The sequence below is a fragment of the Microtus ochrogaster genome, linkage group LG4 (assembly GCF_000317375.1).
Source record: "Microtus ochrogaster isolate Prairie Vole_2 linkage group LG4, MicOch1.0, whole genome shotgun sequence".
In the NCBI taxonomy this organism is placed as follows: domain Eukaryota; kingdom Metazoa; phylum Chordata; class Mammalia; order Rodentia; family Cricetidae; genus Microtus; species Microtus ochrogaster.
The window spans coordinates 55,872,857-55,888,894 of record NC_022030.1 but is presented as its reverse complement, the minus strand read 5'-3'; the positions used below and the strand labels follow the sequence as shown (position 1 = coordinate 55,888,894).

Here is a 16,038-nt window from a genome sequence, read left to right as displayed (position 1 = left end):
CCAGGCTGGTCTCGAACTCACAGAGATCCGCCTGCCTCTGCCTCCCGAGTGCTGGGATTAAAGGCGTGCGCCACCACCGCCCGGCCTGGATTTTTTTTTCTTTTTTGAGACAGGGTTTCTCTGTAGCATTGGAGACCGTCCAAGAACTCGCTCTGTAGGCCAGGTTGGTCTCGAACTCACAGAGATCCACCTCCCTCTGCTTCCCAAGTGCTGGGACTAAAGGCAAGACCAGAATTTTTTTAAAAACCTTAAAGAGCTGCTCAAACTAGCCTGAACAAAAGCATGTTTTACAGAACAAAAGAAAATTTTAAAGGCCTACTACTGGGCAGTGGTATCACAAGGCTTTAATTCCAGGACTGGGGAGGAAGAGAGGGGGTTATCTCTGTGAGTTTGAGGCCAGCCTGGTCTACAGAGCTAGTTCCAGGACAGCTAGGGTTGTTAAACAGTGAGAAAAGAAAAGAAAGAAATAGGCATGGTGGTTCACACCTTTCCAGTATGAGGGAGGCTGAGGCAGGAGAATCTCAGAAAGATCAAGGCCAGGCTGGTTTATCCTCTGAAAACCTGTCTTAAAATTATGCTGAGCAGTTGTGGTACCCGCCTTTAATCCTAGCACTTGGGAGGCAGAGACAGGAGGATCTCTGTGAGTCTGAAGCCAGTCTAGTCTACAGAGCGAGTTCCAGTACACACTCCAAAGCTACAGAGAAAGTCTGTCTCAAAAAAAAAAAAGCAAAAATAAAAAAAGCCCTGAAGAGTGGAGGATGCAGAAATGGCTCAGTAGGTTACAAGTACTTAATGTTCTTCTAGAGGACCCAGAATTATAACCCCAGCACCCAAACTGAGTGATTATATATAACTCTTAACTTCAGGGTCTAACAAATTCTTCTGGCCTCCAAAGGCACCTGCACACACATGAAATACTGATGTGGGAGTCATCTCTGTATGCTGTGAATATGTTTTATTACCATTGGTTAATAAAGAAGCTGTTTCAGCAATGGCTTAGCAGAATAAAGCCAGGTGGGAAATCTGAACAGAAATATAGAGAGAGTAGGTGGAGTCAGAAAGACGTCATGTAGCTGCCAAAGGAGGAAGATGCCAGGAAATCTTACTGGTAGGCCACAGCCTCTTAGCAATTCATAGATTAATAGAAAAGGTATAAGAGCTAGCCAGGAAATGCCTGAACTACTGGCCAAACAGTGTTGTATGTATGTGTATATATAATTTCTGTGGATTATTCAGGTCTGGGCAGCCGGAAAATGAAGGAGCAGTCTCTGGCTACAGAATACACTTACACATATAAAGAAAAATAGAAGAAAAAAACCTGGACAGAAAAGCAGGGGTAGGTGGATGGTGTAAGTGAAGAGTGCACTTTAGTTTCCTGGCTGCCCAGACCCAAAAATTTATATTAATTGCAACACTGCTTGGCTGACAGCTCAGGCATATTTCTAGCTAGCTCTTACATCTTAAATTAACCCATTTCTTTTTTATTTTAGGTTTTTATTTTTATTTATTTATTTATTTGAAGCAGGCTTTCCCTGTGTAACAGTCCTAGCTGTCCTGGAACTAGCTCTTGTAGACCAAGCTGGCCTTGAACTCACAGGGATTCCCCTGCCTCTGCCTCCTGAGTGCTGGGATTAAAGGTGTTCGCAACCACCACCGGGCTATTTTAGGTTTTTAAAGATTTATTTATTATATATACAGTGTTCTGCCTGCATGTATGCTTGCACACCAGAAGAGGACACCAGATCTCATTACAGATGGTTGTGAGCCACCATATGGTTGCTGGGAATTGAACTCAGGACCTCTGGAAGAACAGCCAGTGCTCTTAACCTCTGAATCATCTCTCTAGCCCTAACCCATTTCTATTAATCTATGTATCACCATGAGACTGTAGCCTACCGGTAAGGTAGACAGTGTCTTTCTCCTTCAGCAGCTACATGGTGTCTCCTTGACTTCACCTACTGTCTCTCTACATTCAGTTTAGTTTTCCCACCTAGCTCTATTCTGCCCTGCTATAGGCCAAAGAAACTTCTTCATTAACTAATGGTAATAAAACATATTCACAGCACACAGAGGACTCCTACATCAGGATAGGGTGCAATGAGATGGCTCCATGGGTAAAGATACTGCCAAACCTGAACACTCGAGTTTTATCCCAAGGATCCATATGGTGGGAGGAGAGAACTTACTCCCCACTTTGTCCTCTGACCTCTACACTTGTGCTGTGATTCCCCCTCCCCACCTCTCTCTACAAGTGCCTATAATCACAGCATTGGAAGGGGGACAGAGACACACAGAGCCTGAGTTTGTTGGCCAGCAAGTCTGCCTAGCTGAAAGGGTTCCGTGACAGACCCTATCTCAAGACCATAGGCAGACAGCAATAGAAGGTGACATCTGGCACCTTGCTCTGACTTCCACAAGGCATGTGTACTCTCAGACTCACACACACACACACACACCACAAGACAGGAACAAAGGAAAATACAGAGAAGGAGGGAGGGGAGGGAGGGAGGGAGGGAGGGAGGGAGAGAGAGAGAGAGAGAGAGAGAGAGAGAGAGAGAGAGAGAGAGAGAGAGGTGAAACCAATAAAGTAATAGCCATTAGCAGCCATAGCTTTGCTGGGGGCTGGAGACTCAGAGGAGATAAGAGTCAGATAATGACTTAAATCCTCGATGTGAGCTGCAAGATCGTGCCTTTCTGTGGAGCTGGGTTCCAGTGTGGCAATATGGCAGACAGTCATCCTTAGATTATGTTACAGACCAACTTTATTATGAGCACTGATTCTCTCGACCTTGATTCTCAACAGGAATCTGATTGGCCATATGTAGCAGGTGCTCCAGAAGCCCTATGCCATACCTGCCCTGCCCATTTTTAAAGTCAGCTTTTCCTGAAGCAGACAGTTGCTGTGAACCTTAGTGGCTTGCCTAGCCTCAGCATGTCTGTCTCAGGGCATTTTTGTAAGGCCTCTGGAGCTCAGTCAACAAGCATATAGGTGTGGCAGGCACATAGGTTGGGAGATGACCCAAGTCATGGTGATTGCGTACAGTGAGAGCTGAGAATAGGGCTTCTACCTGAGGTCGCCAGGAAAAACAGTCTTAATTTCTACTGGCCTTAGAGCTGTGAGGGTCCAAGAAATAGACACAATGAACACCAACGTTGGAAGACGTGGGAAAGGTTGAGAGGGAGAAACTTTACTTCACCTGTTTACTTGTTTCCATGTCCACACCTATGGGAAGATAGACTGACCTACAGTCCCAAGTAGGAGAAGCCACGTGAGAAGCAGAAGAACCGGGAACATCTTAGTCTGTGGCTTCTAAGGGTGGTCACTAGTCTTATGACTTCCATACTAGAGAGGCTAATGTTTTTCAAAATGAGATAAAGATATATGAGAAATCTGTATTAACATTCCTTCAGGAGCTTCCCACTGAACCAGAAGTTCTAGGTCCCAGGAATCTACTTTATACTAGCTTTGTAGGTGATTAGGCTTCACAGGACATCTGAGACCACTGGATTCTAGGTAGTTAGTTAGGTGCTGGGACTCAACACAAAACGAGGTAGACCTGGTCCATGACCTCATATTTTAATTTCTGTCTCCCCCCCAACCCCTCGTAAGTCAGACGGTAGCTCTCCGAAGTTGTGGCATCAAACTCACAGAGTTCCACCTGCATCTATCTGCCTTCCAAGTGTTGAGATTAAAGGCTTTCGTTATCTACCAAGCCAGTGGGCCAGTCTGGTGACCAGCTGATTTCAATGAGCTGGAATGGAAGGAAGGCGATGACAAAGAAGGTGTGACTAGGCCTGACAAGGGCCAGAGATGCCTTAAAGGATGGACATCAAACCTAAAACCTGGAGAGGAATCCGCACCACAGAGAAACACAGTAGCTGTCACTTGCGATGGGCTTGAGAAATGGCCAGGGAAAAGGAACACAGTGAGAAGCAGACCAAAGACAGAACTGTCTCCAAACCACCCCTGTTCACCGATACGCCCATCTTCGCCTTCACTGATCATTTCGTTCATCCCTAAGTAAAAACTCTCCTACGAGCTATACCAGCTCCAAGGACGCCTGATTCCAGGCGTGGCTCAACTCTTCTGGGATTCTCCGCCTGCAACTCACTGCCGCCCGGAACCGGCCCGCCCAACGCGATGACGTCAGTGCGCGCGCGCCCTCGGGAGGAGGAGTAGGGGCTGCAGGCCGGCAGGCACCCAGGCTTCGGTAACCTGTGCTGGGCGGGGGAGAGGAAGGGGCGGGGCAGGGAGCCCCCCGGAGTTACTGGGTTGCGGACCGGACCCGGAGCGGGAGTCCTCGTCACGCTCAGCGCTCGCTTCTTCCCCGCGGCAGGCTCCGCACGCTCCGGCGATGGAGTTTCCGGACCTCGGGGCTCACTGTTCCGAGCCGAGCTGTCAGCGCTTGGGTGAGGGGCGGAGCGCGCGGGGGGCGGGGCCGGGCGGCCGGGGCTGGGGACTGCAGGTGGGGCGGGGAGGGTGGGCCCTGGAGCTGGCAAAGCCCGGAGGGCGGGGCTCGAAGTTGGGGGCGGAGGCCAGGGGCCGTGGTCAAAGAGGTCCTGAACTGTGGAAGGACGCCGTGTGCGGCAAATAGGGCGGAGTTTTTCCTACCGGAGTAGCAGCCTTTAGCTAGGGGAAAGGACAGTCAGGTTAGTTTGCCTTTGAACTTGCAATCCAACCCATTCTTGTAGATTTTTTGCCACTCAAGTGTGATGCCTGCTCCGGCATCTTCTGTGCAGACCATGTGGCTTACGCCCAGCATCACTGTGGATCGGCTTACCAAAAGGTGAGGGGGCGGCCGTGAGGGTGAAAGGGGGTGGGTTGTAATGAGAGGAGCGCAGGAGCAGATGCTTTCAGGCATCTCTCTACCTTTTATTTCCACTCTTAGTTGTTTTGTTTCTAAGCCTTGGTACTGGGAAACTTTGTTTTCTAGTGTATTTGTGAATGGTATATCCAGGTTCTTTAAGAGGTTGGCTGGCTGTCAGACTGACTATAACCCCTTGACTATAGGATATCCAGGTACCTGTGTGCCCCCTCTGTAATGTGCCTGTGCCGGTGGCCAGAGGGGAGCCTCCTGACCGGGCAGTAGGAGAGCACATTGACAGAGACTGCCGCTCTGATCCCGCACAGCAAAAACGCAAGGTAAATAATTAATAGAGGATTAGTGATAGACACCCCAATTTCGAATACCGATGTCTGCGAACCTATAGGCTAGCTTCATGGGGCTAAAGGAGAAAAAGAGTTTCATAAATAACAAACGGTGCTTCGTCTCAGATCTTCACCAATAAGTGTGAACGTTCTGGCTGCCGGCAGAGGGAGATGATGAAACTGACCTGTGACCAATGTGGCCGAAACTTCTGCATCAAGCACCGTCACCCACTGGACCATGATTGCTCTGGGGAGGGTCATGTGACCAGCCGGGCAGGGTAATTGCCAAGTACTCTGCTTGCTTTGCTTCAGCCATGTCTGCCTTGACCAAAGGAGTCTTTCTTTCTGCTTTTCACTTTTTGTTTCTGGATTGAGCCTATGCCCTTGCACTGCACACACCACTGAGCCTTGGCCTTCTGTTGTTTGGGAGGTTTCACTTCTTAGCCCAGGGTGGCTTCAAACTTGTGGCCATCCTCCTGCCGCAGACGTCAAGATCTAAGATTATAGCATACATTACTTCAGTCTCTTTCTATTTCTTTGAGACAAGCAAGAGTCCACTAAGTTTCCCAGGCTGTCATTGAACTCACTCTGCCCTATGCAGTTTTCAGTTTTCCTGTTTGAGCCTTCCAGGTAGATGAAATTATAGACCACATATAAAATTAGACCCAATTTAACTCCTTTTCAAAGTATATGGTTTTGTAGAGTGCTTAGAGGAACTACCCTCTTGACTTCCAAAGCTCATCCTGGGAGGTGTTAGAATGTCTTCTTCCCACAGGCTTGCTGCTATCTCCAGAGCACAAGGTCTGGCTTCCACAAGCACTGTCCCCAGTCCAAGTCGGACCTTACCTTCCTCGTCCTCTCCCAGCAGGTAGGTCCACCTGTTTCTCCTCTCCTCCTTTTAACCCCTTTATATCTCTAACCACAGTCTGTTTAATGTCTACCATAGAGCCACATCCCAGTTTCCACGCCGGACATCCCCTCCAGTGATTACTTTGCAGAACGGAATGGTGAGTCAGGAAAAGGTTGGATAGACAGAAGTAAATCTGCTTAAAGTCCAAGGAAACTGGTGGTTTTTTTTTTTTTTCCTTTGCAGAGTGAGGATGAGGCTCTGCAGCGTGCCCTGGAGCTATCCCTCGCAGAAGCTAAACCCCAGGTCCCAAGGTACCTACTCTGAATGAGGGGAAGATCTGTTTGGAAGGATGGAGGTGGGACCACTCCAACCCACTACACTAGCTAAAAACTTGGTTTCCAGATTAGATGAAATATCCCCAAAGGCCTTGATTTTCTCTCTGCCAATGACAACAATATTAATATCCAAACCCTGTTATAGTAAAGATTGAGATCTCACTCAAGAGGTACTGAAATCAACACCATGATACTGAGCAGATTAAACCTCAGACCCTAGGTATTACTGTCGTAAACTGAAGCTCTTCCCTTCTCAGTTCTCAGGAGGAAGAAGACTTGGCACTAGCACAGGCACTGTCAGCCAGTGAGGCAGAATACCAACAGCAGCAGGTATGAGGACTGGGTAGAATGGGTCCTCTTGGGGGTGAGAAGTTAGGGTTGCTCCCTCCCAGGTGTGGAGAGGATTGGCATGGTTGATCTCTTAGCTTCCCTCTGGTGATGCCAGTTCATGCCGAGCCCTGACACAGGGCCTGCCCTCTCCTGTCTGGACTTTACACTATCTCCTCCTTCTCCTCTCCTTGCTCCAGGCGCAGAGCCGTAGCTTGAAGCCGTCCAACTGCAGCCTGTGCTAGGGTCCTGGGCTTGGGGAGGGAGGCTCACCTGAGGACTGTGGCCCTCACATCTCCAGGGTACCCAGGGAAAGGAAGCACAGAGAAATCCGGATTGCAGAGACAAGCAGGAGTGATGTGGAGGACACTCCATGGAGCCTGGGAAGGAAGTTTGTGCGGCCAAACCTTTCAGACTCTGCTAGCCCTGCTGCTGCAGAAAGGGTGGCCTGGAAACCATTGTGTCTGGGACCTTGGTAGACTCCATCCCCAGACCCTTCATAATGTTGTCCTTCCCTCCCCGCCACCCCCAGGCTGCCACATGTAGTGGACAGAGAGAGGCCTGGGAAGAGTAAAGACTTTGGCAGTTAGTAGTATGTCTGTGTGTTTCTTTTCCTCTCCAACCCGGAATAACCAGTGTTGTCAGGAATGTTCATTCAACTCAAAGGTAGAGGCCCAGTGGTCCCCCAGACAACCAAGCCATAGCCATCCGTGCACAGTCCATTTATTTCCTTATCGTGCTTTCTGGAAGGCCCCTTTCCCTTACAACAGTGAGCACCAAACTCCTATAGCAGGATGAAGTAGGCCACAGAGAGGGAACACATCTTTTTCTCCTGAGTTAGCTTTTGGAAGGGAAGAGGTCACTTTTGTCACTATGCTGTGTCCTGAGGTTTCGAGTCTTCAGAGACAGTTTCTTGTCCTTGCTGCTGCAGCTGCCACATCTCAGCATACACGCCACCTCGGGATAACAGAGCTTCGTGCCTGGGATGATAAAGCCATGGGTTTCACCCCAATCTCAAAGAGAACAGAAGAAGTAAACAGAAACGCTCTCCAGGAGCCTCCACCCTGCTCGTCCATGGCTCACCTTCCTCTCTCTATGATGCAGCCGTCCTTGATGACAAGAATTTGGTCAGCATTGACCACAGTTGAGAGCCTGAGAGGTCAGACATCAGTTACCTACTACCCCCCATCCAAAGTGGTCCACAGTGCCAGTCACACGAGCCCTGCAGTCCTGTACCTGTGTGCTACTACGATAGTGGTGCGGTTGGTGCAGACTTTGGCCAGAGAGGCCTGGATGGCTCTCTCATTAGATGTATCAAGTGCTGATGTCGCCTACGGAAAGAGTGTGGGTGAGACGGTTATGCTACCCAGAGAGTCAAGGAGAGGAGGATGCAGGTGTCTGGTGGAGGTCTCAAGGACAGTTTGGGGGTTCATGAACTGCTGCATAGGATTTTGGTAAAAATGTACTGGTGATACCTTGGCAAAGTAGGGAACTGCTCAGGGAGTGGCTTGGGCATAGATGGGAGGATGACAGGCGAGTGTTGGGGCCTCACCTCATCCAGCAGAATGATGTCTGGAGCCTTAAGAATGGTGCGGGCAATGGCCACTCGCTGCTTCTCACCACCACTCAGCTTCAGTCCCCGCTCGCCCACCTGAGTCTCGTACCCTGTGGATATAAGCACCTCCCTCGCATCAACGTAAATACCCTTGGTTTCTACGCAAAGAAAGGGGGAGCTAATTTTGAGGGATTAACAGGATTTCACTGGATAGAGAGAAAGACCTCACCTTCAGGGAAAGCCAGGATGGCATCATGAATGCCTGCAGCCTGAGCAGCAGCCTCTACCTCACTGTCCCCGGCTGTGACACGACCATAGCGGATATTGTTGGCAATGGTGTCATTGAAGAGGACAGTGTCTTGGGGCACAACTCCAATGTGAGACCGGAGAGAGATCTGTGTCACCTGAGACCAAAAATACCCTGTCCTGTGAGATCCCTTCAGGCTTCTAGGAAGCACTGGGGATAAGCTGTCTAAAGAAAGATTCCCACCATGGCTACCACAAATCCTAGCTGGGTGGGCAAATCACACAATCTCTCCCAATCCTCCCCATTCATGAACAGAAAACATGGCTTCTGCCTCTCCACAGACAGACATGCAGACCTCCAGTGGCACACTGTCCTTGTGATGACTTCCCTGGGTGCCTGTTGGTCACATGGCACTTAAGAAGGCTCAGGTTCTTATAATTTTGGAGGTCTAGTGAGTAGGCCTGGGAGCCTTGGCTAGGTTACTAAGCTCCAGCCCCTCTTATCCCCCTTTCACTTGAAGACAGGATCTGGGTGAGTTACTCAGGCTGGCCTGAACTCCTTTGTAGCTCTGGCAGAGCTTAACCAAGCTATCCTCCATCCTGGGATCCCAGACTAGCACCATCAGACCATACAAGGCCTAGCTTTTTTGCATGCCTACCCCTTGCTGTTCTTCCATTGATCCCCAAGATCAGTCTTCTCCAAGGCAACCTCACCTGTGAAATGTCCTGTCCATCTATGCGGATGCAGCCAGAGTTGATGTCATAGAAGCGAAATAGCAGGCGTAAAATTGTGCTCTTTCCTGCCCCAGATGGCCCCACCTGTTACAATGGAAATATGGAAAGAAAATTCTCAGGTTCTCTGGCTTTTAAGGCTCCCTCTTTAAAAGGCTACCAAGATCCAGGAAGGCTGCTACATTCAATGTTGTTGTCTGTTACAACCAGGCTCTAAATGCCTAGTCTGGGTCATGATGAACTATCATCAGTACTGAATGAAACTCAAGGAATTCGGGTCAAGTAGCTAGGTCTCCCCTCACCAAAGCCACTGTCTGTCCGGGCATCACAGTGAAGGACACATCCTGCAAGGTCTCTCGCCTGCAAGAAAGAATGGTGGATTCAGCGGTGGATCTACTGAATCATACACTAGTAGACAGATTCTCCCTTCCCAGAGTTACTGATGGTCCTTACCCTCTCCTGTCTAGGAGCTCTCAGTCCCCTATACTGCATTGATGGATTGCAAAGCTGGGGTTCAGAGCAGGATGAAGGGTGGGAAGGTGGTGTACAAATAGATAAGGGGGAAAGAAAACAAAAAGACAAGGCTCACCCATCGGCGTAGCTGAAGTGTACATTTTCAAACTCAATCTGGCCCTTATGAAAACGAAGGGGCCCTGCTCCAGGAAGATCCTTCACCTGAAGAACACAGCCAACATGTGCTCCCATCACTGGCCTGGGATTCCCAGACAAAGAACCGGCCCCTGCCCTGTCTTACTCCTCCCTCTACTCACTTCCGTTTCTTCTTTCAGCAAGTCAAACATGTTCTCCATGTCAATGAAGTTAGTCTGGATCATCCTGCAAAAAGAATGAAGGCTGGGGCTCCCTCAAGAACTGAGAGGGAGCAGTGCACCCTGCAGATGAAGGCAGGGGTCAGGTTACCTGTAGTAGGTGCCAAACCAGTTGAGAGGCATGTACAGTTGAGTGATGTAGGTTCCGAAGAGCACGAAGTCCCCAACCTGTAAGAGACCCCGAGAGGCAAGGTGTCACAGGAAGCCTGCAGTCACTTTGTCCATATCCCATCCAGGAGCCTAGCGGCTCACACATGGCCCCTGGGCCCCTCTTTGTCCTATACCTTTTCTCTTATGAGTCTGCCTCACCTGCAGCTTCTGCTCACTGACGAAGTATGCACAAAGCAAGGAGCCAGCAAGGAGCCCAAGCCCAATCACCAAGTTCTGGGTCTGATTCAGTACAACCAGAGAAGCATTTGACTTCCACTCCAAACTCTAGGGACAACAAACAAACAAAAACAGGAGGAAGAAACGGCCTGTGGGACAACCACTACCAAATCCCAATCTGGGTCTAAACACCTTCAACTTTACCTCTGGATTTCACTCTTCTCTGCCCTGTTAATAACACGGGACAGCTCACATGAGTATCCTCACCTGATACTTGATGATGGCCTCTCGATAGCGTTCCACTTCATAACCCTCAGCATTGTAGTACTTCACCTGGGGGAGTCACACAGCACAGAACTGTGGGATCATTTCCTCCAGAGTCCTGATCCTTTCTTCCCAGTATCTAAATTTGTTTTATTTTTGTTTCTTGGCTTTTCGAGGCAAGGTTTCTCTGTGTAGTCCTGGCTATCCTGGAACTTACTCTGTTAGACCAAGCTGACCTTGGACTCACGGTGATCCACCTGCCTCTGCCTCCTGAGTGCTGGGATTAAAGGTGTGCGCCGCCACCACCCAATATTCTTCCCAATTTCTAATATCCCCTCCAGATTCTTTATCATTTTATGGTCCCAGCCATGCTCCCCCACTTCTCCTTGCTTCCCACCACCATCTCGGAGCCTCTGTTACCGTCTCAAAGTTTAGCAGAGAGTCCACTGCTCGTGCCCTGGTGACATTTTCCTGTGTGTTCATACTACGGCGAAACTTGGCTCTCCATTCAGTGACCACAATAGTCAGTACTAGAGGAGGAGGACGGGGTGGGGGGAGGACAAGACATCATCCCCAACAGCTGAGACCAAATATAGATGTCCATGCCCTGTGCCACACCTACCAAACCTATGCCAGCACCCAGGGACCCAGACTCAGAGAGAGATCTTCACCAAGGAAAGGAGTTGCATGCAAGGTATCTTTGTAGTCTTGTAAAGTTTCATGTAGAAAATGCTTTTGATGAGTACATGGAAAGAAGATGCATTGTGCTACAGAGTTTTTCCCTGACCGGTCACACAGTGAGGACCCACAGTAAATATGTCACACAATGACATACATGCCTTTCCCTGGTTTTCATCTAGGTTGAATTAAGATTCAACCTCGACAGGGGAGTAGACCTTCCCATTGTACCAGGAGTAAACAGAGCCTAATCAAGCCTGCCAATCCTTAAGGTGAGTGGGGATAGGGTTCATGATCAAGGAACACCCTACACAGTTCAGGGAGACAGTTTCCCCAGGCAGCACTCACTGAGGTAAAGACTCATGCACAGGAACACAATGAGCCCAAACCAGGCATTGAAGAACATGCTGAAGTAGACGATGCCAATAATGATGTCAGCCAACGTGGGGATGATGTTGAACACCAGGTAGCTGGAAAAGGTTTAAGGATTTAGACCAGCAATCTTATCTCTATGAACTTATAATAGTGTAATGTTTCATTTTCAACAGCAAAAAAAAATCTAACTACCTTTCAAGAGGCAGCTAGATAGCTAATAAGGTCTGGTGGCAAAGGCCTGTAAATCTAGCCCTCTACAGATTAAGGCAGGAAGACTGAGAGTTTAATGCTAGCCTGCGTGGGTTAGGGATATGGGCTGGGATATGGATAGAGTGTTTCCCTAGCATATGCCAGGTTGTAGGTGGTTCAGTCTTCAGTATTGCATCTCTCTCTCTCTCTCTCTCTCTCTTTCTCTCTCTCTCTCTCTCTCTCTCTCTCTCTCACACACACACACACACACACACACCAAAAAACAAAAACCCAAAACAACAACAAAATAACCTATCAATTACAAATAAGAGATCTTTGTGCATGGATGAAAAGGAATCTCAGCTGGGCATGGTGGCACACACATTCAATCCCAGCACTGAGGAGGCAGAGGCAGGCAGATCTCCAGCCTGGTCTACAAAGGGAGTTTTAGGACAGCCAGGACTACACAGAGAAACCCTGTCTTGAAAGAACAAATGAAAGAAAGGAAGGAAGGAAGGAAGAAAGAAAGAAAACAAAGTTTTGCTAAAGCAATTTTGAGAAAGAACCTATGTTATGGTATCTTTTGGCTTAAAATAACAGTACCACCTTAGTTCTGAGTCTTCAGAGATTTAAAGCAAAATACAAAAGCATAGCTTAACATACTAACCATAGTAGGGGAACTTGAAAAATGAATGGAATTCTTAAGGTTTGTTCTATCTGCATTTTCATTTCTTTTTAAATTATGTTGTTTGGTAGGTCTGGGAGGTATCTCAGAAGGCCAGAAGATGGTGTGGGATCTCCTGGAGCTAGCTAGAGTAACAGGCAGTTAGTTGTGAGCTGCCTGAGGCAAGTGGTGCTGGGAACTCAATTCAGGTTCTCTAAAGCAGTAGGTGTTCTTAACTGCTGAGCCTTCTCTCCCACTTTTGTTTCTTGAGACAGACTCCTAAATTGTCCAAGATAGGCTCAAACTCACGTAGCTGAGGTTAGCCTTGAACTCCTGACCCTCCTACTTCTAACTCTCAAGTACTGGGATTATAGGTGCGTGCCACCACGTGAGCAGTCTACATTATTTGAGTTACTTGACATAATACTTCTTCCTGTAATTTGCCAAAAAGACCGGAAACAAAGTAAGGTAGGAGGGGCAAGGCGCCCAAGCTGGGTCTTCCCAGCTCCCCCTCCCACACTCTTCCCACTGGTGTCGCACCTGAGCAGTCCTGTGACACTGGATGTGCCCCGGTCCACAACCCGAAGCACCTCCCCCGTGCGCCGGCCCAGGTGCCAGCGCAGCGAGAGTTCATGCAGGTGGGAAAAGAGGCGCAGTTCCACACCACGGGATGTGAACTGCTGTACCCGGATCCACAGGAAGGTTCGGAGGTTGCTCACAAAACCTGCGGAAAACAGGGAAGCCTTAGTAGGTCTTGGGGGATGAGAAACATCAGCCCAACACCAAATGCTAGAGGTCTGAGCCCAAGGAGTCTGTGGAAAGAATGATCAGAAGCAAAACGGCGGGGGCGTTTCCATGGGAGAGACTGATGCCAACCAGGGTAAGGACAGAGTCCCTCATACCTGTACTGCCAGTGCCACCCCCCTGGAGGAACTTGAGGAAAACATAGATGGTAACAGTCCAGGCCAGGGAATTCCACGGAGCCTTCGAAGTCAGTAAGTTTACTGTGGATTAAAGGGATCAGGGTTCACGTCCAACAACCAGGACTCTTGATGGCAAAACTGCCCCAGGTTCTGACCACCCAGATCCCGTCCTAGCTAAGGGCCAACCCAGCCACTAAGATGAACATACCCTTCCACCCCCTCACCAATGTCCCTATAGAAGATGGGGACCAACACATTGAGTGCTCGGTCCAGCCCCATGAGCCCCAGGCAGATGAGTACTATCAGCTGTAATGCTGGACTCCCCCGAGGCCATAAGTAGCTACTCAGTAGGCGAAGCTTCCTGCCAAGGTCTTTCCAGGTGGATACCCGGTCTGTGGAGTGGACCTAGGAAGACGACATACAGGAGGGAAGTCAGAAATAAAGTACACTTGTCCCGGTATATTCTCAGGAAATAATAGATGGGACCATAGCTCACAGGTACAAGGGCCTATTAGGCTCCTCCCTATTCACAAGCCCCGCCCTAGCTCAGACTCCCTCCCAGGTCTCAGGTAACCCTGGAGACTGGCTTCCTCTCACACGTACCCTGTCGCTTCTCTCTACTTTTCCCAGAGACAGCCTTGGGAGTTAAACAAACTTTTCCTTTTTCACCCACGGAGAGGCTGTCTGGTTTCTTTGCTGTGCCCCTTTCATTCAGGGATGATGGCAGGAAATAAAATTAAACATTTACAAGGTACCGTATTCTACCCTCAGCACAGACACAGAGATACATGCCTGATTGAAAAAATTAGGTATGTACATGGTCCCTTTTTCTTTTTTCTTTTTGTTGTTGTTTGTTTGTTTTTTCAATACGGGGAGAACTCACTTTGTAGACCAGGCTGGCCTTTAACTCAAAAATCCTTCTATGGGATTAGAGGCATGGGCCACCAAACTTGGCATACCTGGTTTCTTTCTACATCTTGGTCTTCTTCATGAACCCGTAGGGTGTATGACTGGGGGCGAAGTCCAGGGGCCCAGAGTCCCAGGGTAAACAGTCCTCCCGAGACCACATATCGCAGGACCCAGAGGCCAAACTGAACCTAGCATGAAACCGAGCACAGGTGTAAACCAGAATGTAAACCCCATTGTATTGCTTCTTTTAACACTCAGAAGCTTCCCAGGGGCCTAGCAACAGGTTTTTTTTTAAAAAAAAAAAAAAAAAAACACAATGACTCAGCACAGAGACACACCCCATTTAATGCTAGCAATTCCCACCAATTGCCTATCAGCTTCCAGCCACCGGCAGACTCTCCATTTTTTTTCTTAAGAGTCATGCTAAAGCATGGAGCCAGCAGGTCCAGAAACAGTACTTGTCAAACATCAGTGCTTCTCCTCCTCCCCACGAGGCCCCTCACCTGCTGGCCAAGATCTGCCCTGCCCCACCACCACTGTGGGCTGTTCCAGGATACCAGGGCCAAGTTCTCGGCTGCAAATGCCACGGTCCAGAGGAGCAGGAGACCCGAGCTATGCCTGAACTTCATCCAGACGCCCATTGCTAGACTCTGCCGTGCCTGACGCCGTTCCACCACGAGCAGCCACAAGCCACAGGCGCTGGCCATACTCTCCAGCACAGAAGACAGCAATAGGTAGCCTGGCAAGCGGACCCCCTGTGCAGTGCCCACTCTGCCAGCCAAGCCGGCCAGGGGTAGTGCCACCTGAAGTGTGGCCAGAAACAGCTGCAGCGCGTAGGGAGCCACCCGAGGGCCAGCCGCCCAAAACAGTTCCTCTGTGCCCGCAGGCACCTCCCGACGCCTGCAGGGCAGAACCAGCACCAAGGCCAGAGCCCCCAGCGTCATGAGTGTCGAGGGCACGAGTGTGAAGAAGAAGCAGGGACTCAAGCCATTCTGAGTCCAAGCCGGACCCACCGGACCTTCGGCCTCGCAGTAATTGCCCACAGTCACCATGGCGATGTGTGGCTGCTGGCCGAACTTGAGGTCACTGCAGTTTCAGGGAGTCTGGCTGACCACTCAGTGAGGGCCGCGGAGGCCAGCGTGTCTTGGGACATGTAGCTACGCCGCTGGGGTCGCGAGGAGAGCCGCACGTGGACTTGCCACACTGCCCACTCTGTTCGCGCACGCGCCGCCACCACGCACACTCACGCAGGCCACGTACGCCGTCCTTGGCGAGTCCCACTCGCTAGCAGCTGGGACCCTCAGGCCCAGAGTCACCACACAAAATATGTTGTGCTCTTTACGGCAGAGGCCCCGCCCAGTAGCTCTATCCAGGGTTCCCATTGGCCAAGAGTGAGGAACGCAGACAGATGGGCTGAGAGCTGGCTGGGTCACGTGTTCAGGGCGGGAAGTCTGACTGGGGACCTTGACCTCCACAGAATTGTCCGTCAGAATCGGCGCCACCCACCCCCGCCCTTTAAATAGCTATCACACTGTAGCCCAGCTGGTCTTGAACCCGCGTCAGTTCCCTTGTCTTAGCCACCTAGTACTGGGTTTCAAGCATGACCCAACAGGAGGACTTTGTTTTCTTCGGTGCTAGAGATGGAACCCAGAGCCTCATACATCAACAAGCAACTGCAAACAGCCCTT

The 16,038-nt window shown here is 49.8% G+C and overlaps 2 protein-coding genes across 6 annotated transcripts; one reads left to right on the top strand and one right to left on the bottom strand.

Annotated features, from left to right (window-relative positions):
- Positions 1-4,169: 4,169 nt before the first annotated feature.
- Positions 4,170-7,256, top strand: Zfand2b (zinc finger AN1-type containing 2B). 5 transcript variants are annotated; one of them, XM_005361601.3, is made up of 10 exons: positions 4,170-4,211; positions 4,338-4,410; positions 4,693-4,787; positions 5,012-5,143; positions 5,276-5,427; positions 5,925-6,017; positions 6,096-6,156; positions 6,243-6,310; positions 6,592-6,664; positions 6,963-7,256. In XM_005361601.3, exons 2-10 carry the CDS (start codon positions 4,356-4,358, stop codon positions 7,017-7,019), a joined length of 786 nt encoding a protein of 261 aa, XP_005361658.1. In that variant the 5' UTR covers positions 4,170-4,211; positions 4,338-4,355; the 3' UTR covers positions 7,020-7,256. The 5 variants fall into 5 exon arrangements, with proteins under 5 accessions (XP_005361658.1, XP_005361657.1, XP_026641858.1 ...); XM_005361600.3 differs by lacking the exon at positions 4,170-4,211 and having other exon boundaries at positions 4,218-4,410; XM_026786057.1 differs by lacking the exon at positions 4,170-4,211 and having other exon boundaries at positions 4,218-4,410; positions 6,599-6,664; positions 6,963-7,250.
- Positions 7,257-7,368: 112 nt separating this feature from the next.
- Abcb6 (ATP binding cassette subfamily B member 6 (Langereis blood group)) lies at positions 7,369-15,673 on the bottom strand. Its single transcript, XM_005361599.2, has 19 exons — positions 14,854-15,673; positions 14,401-14,538; positions 13,666-13,846; positions 13,421-13,522; positions 13,059-13,242; positions 11,639-11,760; positions 11,033-11,142; positions 10,616-10,681; positions 10,331-10,456; positions 10,113-10,189; positions 9,965-10,028; positions 9,784-9,869; positions 9,497-9,554; positions 9,177-9,281; positions 8,446-8,620; positions 8,214-8,326; positions 7,898-7,992; positions 7,745-7,813; positions 7,369-7,641 (listed from the first exon to the last, which is right to left on the bottom strand). Exons 1-19 carry the CDS (start codon positions 15,400-15,402, stop codon positions 7,533-7,535), a joined length of 2,529 nt encoding a protein of 842 aa, XP_005361656.1. The 5' UTR covers positions 15,403-15,673; the 3' UTR covers positions 7,369-7,532.
- Positions 15,674-16,038: the final 365 nt, after the last annotated feature.

Bases quoted from the DNA above. Each gene is read 5' to 3' on its own strand.
- Zfand2b (XM_005361601.3), top strand. From the start codon at position 4,356: ATGGAGTTTCCGGACCTCGGGGCTCACTGTTCCGAGCCGAGCTGTCAG. The intron at 6,018-6,095 runs GTAGGTCCACCT...TGTCTACCATAG, and splicing joins TCCTCGTCCTCTCCCAGCAG to AGCCACATCCCAGTTTCCAC. The intron at 6,311-6,591 runs GTACCTACTCTG...TTCCCTTCTCAG, and splicing joins GCTAAACCCCAGGTCCCAAG to TTCTCAGGAGGAAGAAGACT.
- Abcb6 (XM_005361599.2), bottom strand. From the start codon at position 15,402: ATGGTGACTGTGGGCAATTACTGCGAGGCCGAAGGTCCGGTGGGTCCG. The intron at 13,523-13,665 runs GTGAGGGGGTGG...TTTAATCCACAG, and splicing joins CATCTTCTATAGGGACATTG to TAAACTTACTGACTTCGAAG. The intron at 7,642-7,744 runs GTGAGCCATGGA...TTATCATCCCAG, and splicing joins TGCATCATAGAGAGAGGAAG to GCACGAAGCTCTGTTATCCC.